Source organism: Pararge aegeria, chromosome 16 (genome assembly GCF_905163445.1).
Source record: "Pararge aegeria chromosome 16, ilParAegt1.1, whole genome shotgun sequence".
NCBI lineage: Eukaryota > Metazoa > Arthropoda > Insecta > Lepidoptera > Nymphalidae > Pararge > Pararge aegeria.
Genome location: NC_053195.1, coordinates 8,469,469 through 8,483,253, shown reverse-complemented (window position 1 = coordinate 8,483,253; position 13,785 = coordinate 8,469,469). Strand labels below are relative to the sequence as shown.

General features: G+C 32.2%; 1 protein-coding gene, 1 long non-coding RNA gene and 2 other non-coding genes across 5 annotated transcripts; all 4 read left to right on the top strand.

Annotated features, from left to right (window-relative positions):
• Positions 1 to 414: 414 nt before the first annotated feature.
• LOC120630378 (60S ribosomal protein L14) lies at positions 415 to 1,338 on the top strand. 2 transcript variants are annotated; one of them, XM_039899595.1, is made up of 2 exons: positions 415 to 560; positions 761 to 1,338. In XM_039899595.1, exon 2 carries the CDS (start codon positions 767 to 769, stop codon positions 1,265 to 1,267), a length of 501 nt encoding a protein of 166 aa, XP_039755529.1. In that variant the 5' UTR covers positions 415 to 560; positions 761 to 766; the 3' UTR covers positions 1,268 to 1,338. The 2 variants fall into 2 exon arrangements, with proteins under 2 accessions (XP_039755529.1, XP_039755531.1); XM_039899597.1 differs by lacking the exon at positions 415 to 560 and adding an exon at positions 576 to 600.
• Positions 1,339 to 1,662: 324 nt separating this feature from the next.
• On the top strand, positions 1,663 to 7,632 carry LOC120630379. The gene is made up of 15 exons (XR_005659027.1): positions 1,663 to 1,851; positions 2,097 to 2,139; positions 2,628 to 2,697; positions 2,882 to 2,940; positions 3,126 to 3,206; positions 3,496 to 3,625; positions 3,925 to 4,003; positions 4,872 to 4,908; positions 5,090 to 5,142; positions 5,497 to 5,542; positions 5,782 to 5,819; positions 6,025 to 6,082; positions 6,509 to 6,553; positions 6,992 to 7,028; positions 7,570 to 7,632. It is a non-coding gene; the product is annotated as an uncharacterized LOC120630379 (long non-coding RNA).
• LOC120630760 lies at positions 3,780 to 3,860 on the top strand. The gene has a single exon (XR_005659040.1). It is a non-coding gene; the product is annotated as a small nucleolar RNA Me18S-Um1356 (small nucleolar RNA).
• LOC120630758 lies at positions 5,366 to 5,431 on the top strand. The gene has a single exon (XR_005659038.1). It is a non-coding gene; the product is annotated as a small nucleolar RNA SNORD31 (small nucleolar RNA).
• Positions 7,633 to 13,785: the final 6,153 nt, after the last annotated feature.

Here is a 13,785-nt window from a genome sequence, read left to right as displayed (position 1 = left end):
TTTGCTCGGTCCCATTGCTTAGCAACATAAATCGAACTTTACCGCCGATTTCAAAGAGAAAACAAACACTAACTACGTATCAAACACAGAGAAAGATAAGGATGTGCACAAATCTCTAAACTAAAATGGGCAGGTTGTAAATATAATCCGTTCACTTTAACTTGACGCTTTGACTGTATGTTATGCGTGTAGCTGTTTTCAAAATATGTTTAAAATCATAGATAGGTCATTCTTTCTGTACCTATCAATTAAAGCTAACATGTACAAAAGCACAAATGAAACTACGATACATCACAGACTAATAACTTGTGTTAACTAACCTCGCGTTACAAACTCTGTGAGTTATAAACTTTACGAATAATAATGTCAGTTCTTCAGTTTGTTAAATCCATAAATCCGATAAAAATCTCTGATACTTGTGTGGTACCAACTTAAGAAACTTAGTACCATACTACAGATAAATAATTTCTTTAAAAGGGAATTCATTTTTTTAGTTGTTGGTAACATTGCGTGTTCACGTCTTTCTTGCAAGTGTTTCGCGATTGACAGGACGTTGTGAGGTTAGAAAATTTCTAAATCCATTTTAATCCGTGCGAGAAAGTTCGTATTATAAATGTTCTTTTCTATTTATAAGAACTAAGGACCATATCTTTTGAATTTTAACAATTATTTTTGGTGAAACGTCAATCCATGTAAAACCGGAGTGTCTGCATCATTTACAAACAAGTCTATCTGTGTTGATAAAAATCGTGTCTTTCAGGACGTCATGCCGTTTGAGCGCTACGTAGAACCGGGGCGTGTCGCCCTGGTATCCGACGGTAAATTAAAAGGCAAATTAGTGAGCATAGTCAACATCATTGACCAGACTAGAGCCCTAGTCGATGGACCTGGAAGTGGTATCCCAAGACAGCAAATACGTCTAAACCAGCTGCATCTTACAAAGTTCCGCCTCTCATACTCCTTCACAGCGCCAACACGCGTTGTAAGGAAAGCGTGGTCTGACGCGAAACTCAATGAAAAATGGGCTGACAGCCAGTGGGCCAAGAACCTCGCGAACAAGGAGAAACGTGCACAAATGACAGACTTCGACCGGTTTAAGTTAACCGCCGCTCGTGTCAAGAGGAACCGTGCCAGGACTGCAGTGTTCAAGAGTATGAAAGTCAAAGCGGCACGTAGTGGCGGCTTTGGCAAGAAAAGGCTACCCAAGACGACAGCGAAGAAGGTCCGCACGAAAAAAGCGCCCGCCGCCAAACCAGCGAAGAAGTAATTCTTGTTTTGTCTGAAATAAATTTGTATTTATAGGGCAATTGAAAAATAAAGAGTTACTTTTAAGCTACAGTCACTGTTTAATGTTTCTCTATCATTTATTATAACCTTTTAAGTGATATCAGGTGAGTTTTTTTACTTTTTCTAGAGTATGGCGTTTTTTCTTTACTCAATTTTTTTTATGTTTCAGATGTCTGTAGCCAGCGTGTGGAAAATTTTGAGGTTAGCATCAAACACTTTTTCTTTAAATTTTTTTAATATAATAATATGTTCACATTGTATGACACACGTTTAAAATACATAAGCTCATTTGAGGTTATCTGTGTTCTAATAACTTAAATGACTTGTGTGCTCATGTAATAGGTAATTCAAATTTTTACTGCACAATCAAAATGATGATTTATAATTATAGTCTCGTTCGTATGAACCTTATTGATTACAAACATACCAAATAGAACTGAAATAACTACTACTAGCTTTATAGTTTTATGAGCATAAACTTTGTAAACTAAATCTAATATTTTTATATAGATACTGAAGATAAACTGGAAAAGGGCTGCATAATCCAGTTTTACTGATAAATTTGTAAGTAACATTTGTTTAAAATAACTTAAAGTTAAAAAATTATGAGTTCTTAATTATAATAATTCAGACTCTCCCTATTTAAAAAAAGTTAACAGTTAATCTTTTTGCATGATGAATTATTAAATGTCTCGTTCGTATGAATTTTATTGATTACAAACTTACCAAATAAATCTGAAAATCCATTAGTTCATAACTTTATAACATTGTCTGATTAACTGTCAATTAAATTACAATTATTATTGCAGGTTTGCATTATATGCAACATAGCTGACTTGATGAAAAATAAATGTAAGTATCAAAAATGTCCTGTCTTGTTATTGCAAATGAGAGTTCTAATACATGCAAGTACTATGTGCTTAAATCTTCCTTTAGGTCGCCTGTGATGATCTAATGATTGTATAAATGACATTGCAGAAATTCCAAGACAATTGGCCATTGTCGTAAACTTCTTTTAAACAATAACACTGTTCTCACTTTGGAGAAAAGTACTATACCCTACCAAAGCCGATGTGTTTTCAGACAATCTGACTCACTTGACTCTGGATAGGAACATTATCACACTCCGTGTAAGATGTGCTGTTTGAGTGACTGCATTTCTAAGGGTTGAGTGTTACAAACATTTTGTTCTAAGACCCTAAATAATGAAATTTTACTACTTTGATCAAGTTTTATACATATCTTTTTTGGTCATTATATCAGCATAATCCATTTTCCATATCCTGTAATAACTGAATCAATGCATGAATTAACTTTTTAATATTGTTTGTTTGTTACAGAATTTTATACAACTTAATTTGGATGAGCAAGAGTAAAATTGGAAGAGGACGGAACATTATTCAAAAATTTGTAAGTTCAGCTTTTTATTTTTTTTCTAGTATGTAGATGATTACTATGATGAATTACTGTTATCCCTGTCTCACAAAGTCATGGGGAAAATATGGTATGGTAACATCTGAATCAATGCTAATATTATTTTAATAATTATTTTTGATTAATCTTAGATAAACTTTAGTTTATTTATGTTTTGTAGGGTCAATGTTGAAGTTCTGGTGGAATCTTGGAAGACTTAAAGAATAAACCTATGTTCAAGTAAGTTTAATCTGATTATTTTAAGTTTGTAGATATGATAAATGAATGATGAATTACTGTTATCCCTGTCTCACAAAGCCATGGGGAAAATATGGTATGGTAACATCTGAATCAATGCTGAAATTATTTCAACAAATTTGTTATTAATCCTTGTTATAAGTAATTTTTTTTTTTCTCTGTTATAGGTGAAATTGTGAAGACAACAATATTTTTATCAAGCTATGGTCAGTGCTGGATGGATTTAGCATTATTCTTTATCAATCAAGGTAAACAATACCATCAGATTATTAGGACTTATTGCGATTGCAGTTTTTTTTTTTTTTTTTCTAGAAATAACTATACAATCATCTACAAAGATTTGTTAAATAAAAATGAAGATGTGTTCCATTAACCAACCAATTGTTAAAAAGTAGTTTGATATGATGACAAACTTACACCATTACCTGAAAATCATGATTGATTTCAAACATGCATCACCAACTGAGGCTTTACCAGATATTTAACTCATATCATCTAATAGGATAAACTAGATACCTAACCAGGTTATTGTTGCAGGCTTCCTATGGAACCCATTGTGAAGGAAATTCTCAATTTATGGTACTCCATATTCAAAATGTTTCAATGCTGTGCAAAATTATCCAAGATGATTATGACTCTTTAAAAGATGTATGCAGAAATTTTAATGGTAAGCACACAAATTATCACATATTATGTTTAAATAAATATCAATGTTTGCCTTTTATATTTAATAAAACCAACTACAATAAACATACAATTTGTTAAATAGGTATTTATCTATATAATAAATGATATCTTCCACTCACCAAAAAATTTACTAAAAATAGTAAATGATGACAAACTTACACCATTATCTGAAAATCATGATTGATTTCAAACATGCATCACCAACTGAGGCTTTACCAGATATTTAACTCGTATCATCTAATAGGATAAACTAGATACCTTACCAGGTTATTGTTTCAGACCTCCCATGGACTCCCAATGTGAAAAATGATGCAAGAACACAATGAGCCTATAATAAAATATTTGCAGGATATTAATGGTAAGCCCACAAATTATCATACATAAAAAAATCTAATGTTTGGTATGCTTACTTCAATAGTAGATTGTGCTAAAAGGCTTGGGTGACAAATATCTTAAATAAAATGGGTTACCGAGAATAATTAATCCATCAAAAAAGCAACTAATAAGTAGAGATTGGATACTTCGTAACATTGCTGTAAAAAAAAAAAAAAAAAATAGGAATAAAAAAGTAACAAACAATGTAGCATTTACATACTCTTCAAAAAAAATGTATACTCACCTAAAGGTAAGGCATGCATTATGATCAACAATATTAGAACCCACAGCCAGAAAATAAATTATTATTAGATAAAGTTAAATTCTGTCTACAAATAGCCTAAAGTAGGACAAGAGCATGGAGTAGTGAAAAATAGTTAAACGAACTAAACTTAGCAACAGTTTAGACTAATATAATGTCCTAACTACGAAATTTCGTTGTTCTTACAAAACAACCTACCGACCGGCGACTTGTCGGCGTGTTAGTTCGACAGCATCGCATCTCTTTATAATTTCAAAAGCTTTGTTGGCAGCATGTAATCAACAAATCGACGGGTTAGTGGCTTTGTTATGTACACTCCTTTTGAGTAGTAAATTACTCACAAACTTGTTATAGTATATAACCTAGCTAAAAAGACCCTACCAAAGCCGATGTGTGCACAGAAATAACTGGCATGCTTGACTCTGGATAGGAACATTAACATACACTCTGTGTAGGATGTTTAGCTTATATAGATAAATATCCAAGGGATAGACTTGTGACAAATCTAATTTTAATATGTTCTTTGTTCTTATATCTTTGACTATATTATACTCAAGAAAAAGTTTAACTCACGTGTTTCTCTTTTCAGATATGGGCCCAACCCAGAGATGGTGCTTAAGTTATGAGTAAGTACTCAGTAGTAACTCTATACTGTATTTTGTAATTAATTGTTATTTTGTTAAATGATGCTAATAGTATCGCCCCTAGCTGATTCTTGATTGATTGATAGTTACTGATTTTTTTGTTATACTCTTTTTATATTGATGGTTGTACCAAACATAAATATGTGTAAAACTTTAATTACAGGATATGTGGGTAATGTGATGTGGAACAAAGTGCTGTAAATAGTATTATGATATGTAAGTAAATTTTTCATTACCTATGCCTGACCACTGTGACTCTCAATATATTAAGTGTGGTGGTAGGCTTAACTATGATACAAATGAGTAGTTTTCTATGCAAACTGAATTAATTACCTTGGGTTAAATTTACATTTAATTTTCTACTAAGTCATCAGTACTACTTATTAAGACAAAACTAATAAAACGCCTGTGATGTGGTGTGGATCTTAGGTGTTCAGTAAAATATTATGATGATTTTATATCGCCCCAGTCTGAAAACAGTGTTGATCGATTTTTCTGATTATATTGTATTTTATATTTGTAACAATTTTTTCTTACCATGCTAATAGATAAATTATTCAATTGTTACAGATTTTCGTGATAGCACTCTTAAAACATCTCACAATGTATGATTTGGGTAAGTTATTAAAACAAATACAAAGATACTCCTCCTAATCTGATACAAATAAGTGACTGTAATTTAGAAAAAAAAATTTAGAACAGGTTTTTAAATAGTAAAGATATGCATTAATGATGTTAATTGTATCGCCCCTAGCTGATTTTTGATGATTGATTGTTCCTGATATAAAATTGTTATACTATTTTTATTAAATGATGTATGTATACATAACTAACATTCTTATATTTTGATTGCAGATGATGAAGTAAAAAATTGGAGCCAAAAAAATATTAATGTAAGTTCAAATTGATTTGTTATTGATTCTCTCGACGTCAGGTAATTGATTTCAATTGTCAGCAGAAACAAACTGCTTATATGATGACTATAGTATCGCCCCTATCTGACATACTGATGATTGATAAACACTGAACTCTTCTTATATAATAGATTTTATAAAATCTATCTTAATTTCTTGTAATAACAAAAAATATGTATTCTAGGTGGGCAAATAATAAACAGAACTGGATGAAAATATATTGTGTTAAACAAGGGAAACATGTAAGTAATATTTTAATAAGTAGCAATTTTTTTGTAGAAGGAAGTAGGCATTTGTAAATGATACCCTAAAACCTGAGTATAGTATAAAATGTGACAATATAGTTGACGACCAACATACATGTTGACACCCTTAGTGCTTTTGCTATACTATGTCTTGTAAACAAAACCACTACATAATAGAGATGTCTTTTATACCTAACCACATATTGGAAACTTGAACACTCAGAATTTTTCGAGGTGAGCAAACTGTGTAGACTAATATTTTGTTAAAATTATTTTAATTTACAAGGTCCAGTAAAATTCTATGATGATTTTATATCGCCCCAGTCTGAAAACAAGTGTTGAGCGATTTTTCTGATTGCATACATTAACATTTTGAACTATATTTTCATATAATTTTAATTAATAGATTATTAATTGTTACAGATTTTCATGATACCATTTAAGAAACACCGCAACTATATGATTTATGTAAGTACAATTTATGACCTGCGGGGCTAATTAGTCTGTATTCCGTAAAAACTGTTGTTTATTGAACCTGTCTTTACCCAAATATTTGGTTAACCAAAAACATTGCATTAGAAAGATTTCTATTGTGTTGATGATTCAACCGATTTTTGCTGTTTAAATATAATGATTTCGCTAGGTCTAGGCTTTTTTAGAATGTGGGGAATTAAACCACATTAATTGCTGCTACGATTACCAGCACATTATTACAGTCTTCTCATTATTGCATTTAATAATTAATTAACTATGCCAAAATAATAATTTAGTTCAATAGATGATGCTCTTTTAAACAAGCATATATCATAATGTTATTGATGAAGATGATTTACTGATAATGTCACTTTTAATATTAAATGATAACACAAGTGATCTGTTTATATTACTATGGTATTTCTTTTTCAGATCCGTTCTCTTAACTTCGACTTGCCAGAATCACAAGGTAATTATAATCCTCTTAATTATTCAACTGCAAGTGCTTAAGGCATACTTGCCATTCTTAACTAAGATACTTAGCACAGAGTTAAATGGAGTTAAAATGAGATTAACCCAGCAATGTTTTAACTCGTCGACTAGTGAGTGGGTCACTGAAACACTTGCGCAAACGTTCGCAACCCAGCTAGCTAGCTACTAATGATGAATCCTAAGTTATCCCTGTCTCACTAAATCATGGGGAATATTTGGTATGGTAACATCTGAATAGGAAATACATTCACACCAGATATTTATTTTGTATCCTATTTACACTTACAATGCACTTTTTGTTACAGGTAAATAATATCTACCATTGAATCAAGTGACATCTTGAAATTTAAAACATGAAATAGTGTTAGTTTAAACAAATAGAAATGATGAATTATTGACAAGCATATATCTAGAATTTTTTTGAAGATACTTTTTCCCTGACAAATATTTTACTAGTTATTATGTTATTACATTTCTTAAGTTTAAAAGTACTAATTTTGTATTATTTTTATTTTCAGCTGAAATTCTCTTCAATTTGAGCATAACATTGTTATGATTTAATTAAATATATGATGTTGTAATTATAATTTATTTTTTCATTATTTATAAGATACCCATACAGCAGAGATTCCTTAGTCGGAAATACTAAAAAGATTTGAAGAGCAGATGCGCCAATGAAAAAATTGTCTAAAAAGATTTTTTAAATTAAAGCTAATATAATATTATGAAACGGGATTGCCGAATGTGAAAAAAAGGCTAAGCTAGGCTGTGTGAGAAAGAAAATACTAAAAAGCACTGCACGGCTAGCATGGGCAGGGGACAATTAAGGCCCCCCGGGGAAAGGATAGCTTTATCAAATCTCAGAGCATTTGCGCAAAAGTGGAAATAATATCCAAATTAATATATGTGTAATAATAAACGGGAGTAAACTTTATAGACTCCACGTTCCCGTGCTTTCCTGTGATATATTTTTTATCTGCAGTACGCTGGACAGGCTTTACCACCTTAAATGATAACTAAAAATTATATTCAAGTTCTTTCTACCAAGTACAGGTTTCCATTACTACAATTAAATCATAGCTGCGAACTCTCCACACTCATAGGTGTTTAATATGTTATTTAAAAATGGACCTGGTGGTGAGTGTTGACGCAGTCTTAAGATGGTGTTAGATTAACCTGTTAATGGTACGGCAGTATTTTAAAATTATGCGTCTAAGCAGTTTCTGCGCAGCATCGTACCTACCGCAACGCAAAATCGCTCTGTGACTTATCTTTGTTGGTAGAATGGTAAATAACCAAGCCTGAACCCCCGCTAGACAAAATTAATGTTTTTGTTTCCCGATCTTCAAGATTTTTTTAGTAAGTTGTCTTAGATAATTTTTATAGCCACTTATAAGTACCGTTTTTTTTGGTATGATAAGTACACAGATATTCGGTTGTATGCAACTAAAAATTTTTCGTTTCATGTTACGAGCAATAAGTTAAGGTTTTTTTTTTTGTCAGCAAAAATATCTGGACTTGCCAATAAAACGAATAAATTACCCATTTTACTTTGTTTTTATTTCAATATCCATTCCTGTATATTATCATATTATGTTCTGATTGTCGAGAAATAATCTTAAGAGGATTTTGAAAACAATATAACCCACGTCATGTCATGCAATATATTAACCTTTCAGATTCTAAAAGTCATCATCAGATCTACAACGTGTAAAAAAAAACCGTGTGTGTACTTATACTTCATTGGCGTACGAGGTAAAAATCTTTTCAAAAATTTTATCTTTCGCCTTAATCTACGTTTGTAGAAAAAACGACACTATAGTCCGAAAAAATGTAATAGGCCCGTTTTGACATTTGTCATCGCGACGTAACTAGTTATGGAACCATAAGACTCTGTACTATTATGTATTGTAAAGTGTTCGTTCGTTCAAAGTATTCCTTTAACTTCACAACCAATACGCGTGACTGGCTGTTGATTATACGCCCACTTTACAACACAAAAATCGAGTCAAATCACTATGTTTAAATTAATGTCCAAAATAGAAGAGCCATAGTTAACGTAATAGTAAACAATATATATCAAACTTAAACGAGCGCACAGTTATGGAGGGTAGAGGTAAGGAGAGTCATCTGTGTATATTTAAAAGTGTCGTGAAAATGTATTAAATTAGGATGGCGCCACATTTGCATCAGGGTAACTCTTAAAAGAAGCGCCAAATATAAATATTGTTAGAGTAGGCTTGAAAAATAAACAAGGAAGTATGGAGATACAAGGAAGTAAGGTTATATTTACCACAATATTTTGTACAACGTAAGTTGTTGAAATTCTCAATAATTAACTACTTTAGTCGATAATGACATTAAATTTTTTAACTCTGCATACTTCAATTCATCTACGATTGCTACATTCATACCATACCCTGTGCATCCACCAGCGCCATTGTGGAGGATTTTTGAACTGTTATTTAGCGCAACAACTGGACACTTTTTCAACTTTTCTCCCATATAAGATGACTCTCCTTACCTCTACCCTCCATAGCACAGTCAACTTTACAAGATGAGGAACGAAAAACTGCGCAGTGCGCGCGGGGACGCTTCAGTCATGTGCCGCTTGGTCAGATACATCAATTAGACTCATTATTTAGAACCCATTTTGAGAACCAAGCTCATTCTTACATAAAGATGTAAAGTACAGACAGTAAAGATAACTACACAATATTTAATTTCGATATTCAGTAAAAAAAATGGTTACAGCTCTAGAATAAAAAAAAAAAAGACTGAGAACGTAACTGTTTTCGGAACGTTTCGCAACAATTATAAATTACTATAAAGTAAGCGCAAAAAGAATACTCGCAATATATTCTTTCATATTATTTAACGTCCCAAAAAAATTTGCGTATTTTTTAAAACACTGTATGTAATTTATTTTTATTTTATTGTTTCTTACAGTTTCGTTCCAAGTTACATTCTATGGTCTTGCACAAATGTCAAAACGGGCCTATTACATTTTTACGACTATAACAATAGAAAAAAGGTATTTAATACATTGAAAGTTTTATTATAACGCATCCAGTTAAATAAAGTTTTATTTAAATATAACAAAAAAAAAATGGACACTGTAAGTAAGTAAACTTAATTAAATTTGGAACTTCAAAAACTTTGTCCGATAATGATTCTAAATCATTAAGTAGTCAAGTAATCATTATCGGACAAAGTTTCACTCAACATTACAATTTTTGTAGGTACAGTTCTATCAATTAAATTACCGGAATGAGCCCGTCGACTTTGACAATTGAAAGTGTATACTGTCAAACCATACAGCTAACTTCAGTGTCGATTTCTTGTGACGGTGTGCGCGCACGCATCGCAAAAATTTACCCTCATCATTTATCCCTAACGCGCCAAAAGTGTAGCCTCAATATAAACCGAAATAATTCTTCACAGGCTTTAGAGTACATTATTTAATAACTCTGAGACCTATCTGTGAAACAGTAACGCTAATAGTTTTTGAGTAAACCACTGTCTGTCATTATTTGATTGACAGAAAAAAAGATAGAGCCCTAACATCATATGCAAAATGCACGCAAACAGCAGAAAAATTAGGAGTGATAGATAGCCCAGTGGTTCAGAGTTCAAATTTATTTAAAAAAAAAAAAAAATGACCCACTTGCGTAGGCCGTAGCAGAGAAGGAAAACATTGGCAAATATTGTATGCCTGAAAGTTCACCAAAATGTTCTCAAATGCGTGCAAAGCCCTCGAACCCGAACTTGGCCAGACACACGACGAAACCAGTTTCATTCTGAGAGATAAACTGAGCAGTAGGACATAATAAGGGGTTGAATTAGTTTCGTATAATTTTGAGCACATTGTGGTGAACTTGAATGGTTCCACACGACATTTTCCTAAAACGCACATGACTGAAAAGTCAAGAGGTACGTGCACGGGATGCCTATTAGCAAAGGTCTATTCAAGGCAGTCGGCTTTAATGTAGTTATCACATTTATATACAATTTCTTTTACATCAGCGTATATCAAATACATAACTGCTAATTTTATGTCAAAATGAAACATTCTAAGAGTTACGGTTTAAAACTAGGACTCCTGAATGCAAGATCGCTGAATACCGGACGAGATGAGTTATTAGCTAGTATGGATCGATATAAACCCGATATTTTAGCGTTAAATGAGACATGGCTTAAATAAGATGAACAAAACTACGCACTCGTCGTCGCGTCGTGCGTCGTGCGTCGTCAAGCATAAAGCTAGAGCAGGAGATGCAAGGGGAGGAGGAGTTGGTTTCTATGTAAGGAAAGAACTAAGAGCACGAATTAAACTCTCACCCGACTCCCCTGAAACAGCTATGGCTTGAATAATTATTAATACCAGGTAGAGGGCGTCTTGCAATCGGAACGGCATGTAGGCCTAAGTCTGTATCCGTAATTACAGCCATTGACGCGCTTATTGAACCTTTGTGTTTTTAGCCAATGCAATCACACTTTTTTAATGACAGATTTTAATGTTGACATGTTACAGCGTGAAAAGCCATCTTGCCGTGAAGTTGCGGAGTTCCTAATTTATAGAAACTTAGCACAAGTCGTACAGGAGCCAACCCGTGTAAATGAAAAAAATAGCTCTCTATTAGACTTAGTAATTACATATTCACCGGAAATATGTAATGGTATAAATGTATATCACAATCCTGATTTAAGCGATCATGCTATGATAATTACAAAAATGTAAAGAAAACTAAAAGGGCACCTAAATTTATATGGACGCGGTTTTTAGATAGAATTAATGATGACAGTTTTTCAAAAGATTTGCAAAATATGAAAAGTGTTAAATTTACGGAAAATACCAATGTAAACGAACGTGTAAAGTGTTTAAATGAGGCAATACTACTAATTTTTAATAAACATGCACCAATAAAACGTATAAAGATTTGTAAAATGGCTATGCCATGGATTACAGACAATATAAAGTTTATGATGTTACTTCGAGATAAAGCACTTAGCAGAGCACACACTGCAAAAAAAGTTAAAAATATTCAAAAAGGACTACTATAGATCTCTTTAAAACTTAGTGAATGGAGCATTAGACAGAGAAAAATCAGCGTACTACACTTATTATATCAACAAAAATATTAATAAGCCTAAACAAATGTGGAATTATTTTAAACAGAGCTGTCCTCTAGACAATAGTAACCATATTTCAACATTACCGAAATCCTTTAACAATCCAAATGCTATAAATGATTTTTTCCTAAATGTACCAGGAAACGAAAATGTGGATCTTATACATCTTTTTAAAGAGCAGAGTCATTCAAGCAATATATTTGAAATTAAACAAGTAACAGAGGAAGGTATCTTAATAACGATTTCAAGTATCTCAACAAATACTTTTTGTCATGACGACATAAATATACAAATGGTTAAACTAACACTACCTGTAACGTTACCGATAATAACACAAATAATAAATCAGTAAATTTCCACTAACACTATTCCTGACTCCTGGAAACTAGCAAAGGTGAAACCAGTACCTAAAGGTGGAAAGGTTAAGGATTGCAAAGATTAAAGACCCATTAGTATAAGTACTACCTGTTCTTTCCAAAATTGCGGAGAGAGTAGTATGTACTCAATTAACAAAGTCTCTGGAAAATGGAAAAATTCTACCTGAAATACAGTCTGGATTTCGCACTGGGTATAGCTTCGCAACTGCGCTTGCAAAAGTATCCGACGACATTCTTTGTGAATCAGACAAAGGCGTGGGAAGTATTTTCGTGCTCTTAGATTTCTCTAGAGCCTTTGACTGTCTCAATATTGATTTATTAATTGCTAAGTTATTGTATTACGGTATATCGAGCACATCAATTAAATGGTTTCCATATTTTTTATCAAACAGACGTCAATACGTTGAAAATGAATCTGAACATGTTAAAAAAAAATGCTTTTTACAGACTTAAAGTTCTTTATGGCATAAGAAAGTATCTGTCAGAGAAGGTGAGAAGAGTTCTTGTAGAATCCTTAGTATTATCTTCATTTAACTATTGTGACACTGTTTATGGGCCACGTCTATTCCAAAAAACAAATAAAAATATTCAGCGAGTCCAATATGCTTGTGTGAGGTTTTGTTTCAATATTAAGAAGAAAGGACATGTTACACCGTACTTAAACAAAAACCAAATTCTAAAAATGGAGTTCAGAAGAAAGCTACATCTGACATGCCTGGTCCATAAGATTGCTGCACAGAAAAGGCCTTTGTATTTATATGAAAAATTGGATTGGGTAAGAGACTCACAAGTGCGGAGTACACGAAGAAAAGAAGCCAATTGCATTCTCATTCCGACACATAGAACTTCTGGTTATAAAGGTTGTTTTAAGTATTCAGCATCAAAAATTTGGAATGACATCCCTCCTCCCCTACGCAAAGAAGTAAAGTCTACAAATAGAGTTAAAAAATTCTTCAAATTATTGTACAAAAAATCTCAATGACCTTGTAAATAAAAAATAACAAATTATTACTTTTCAAACCTTTTAGTACTTTTATATAAAAAAAAAATATGCACACTAAAGACACTCATATTACAATTAAATTTTTGATTTTAGTTTTTCATGTTTATTTATTTCATATTTTTTGATTTTGTTTATTATTTACCTCTTTGATGATTTTGTATTTCTCGATGTCCTTCAGGGTTAAATAAGCTTGTGTTAATGTAAAAAATATCTTTTGTTTG

Bases quoted from the DNA above. Each gene is read 5' to 3' on its own strand.
- LOC120630378 (XM_039899595.1), top strand. From the start codon at position 767: ATGCCGTTTGAGCGCTACGTAGAACCGGGGCGTGTCGCCCTGGTATCC.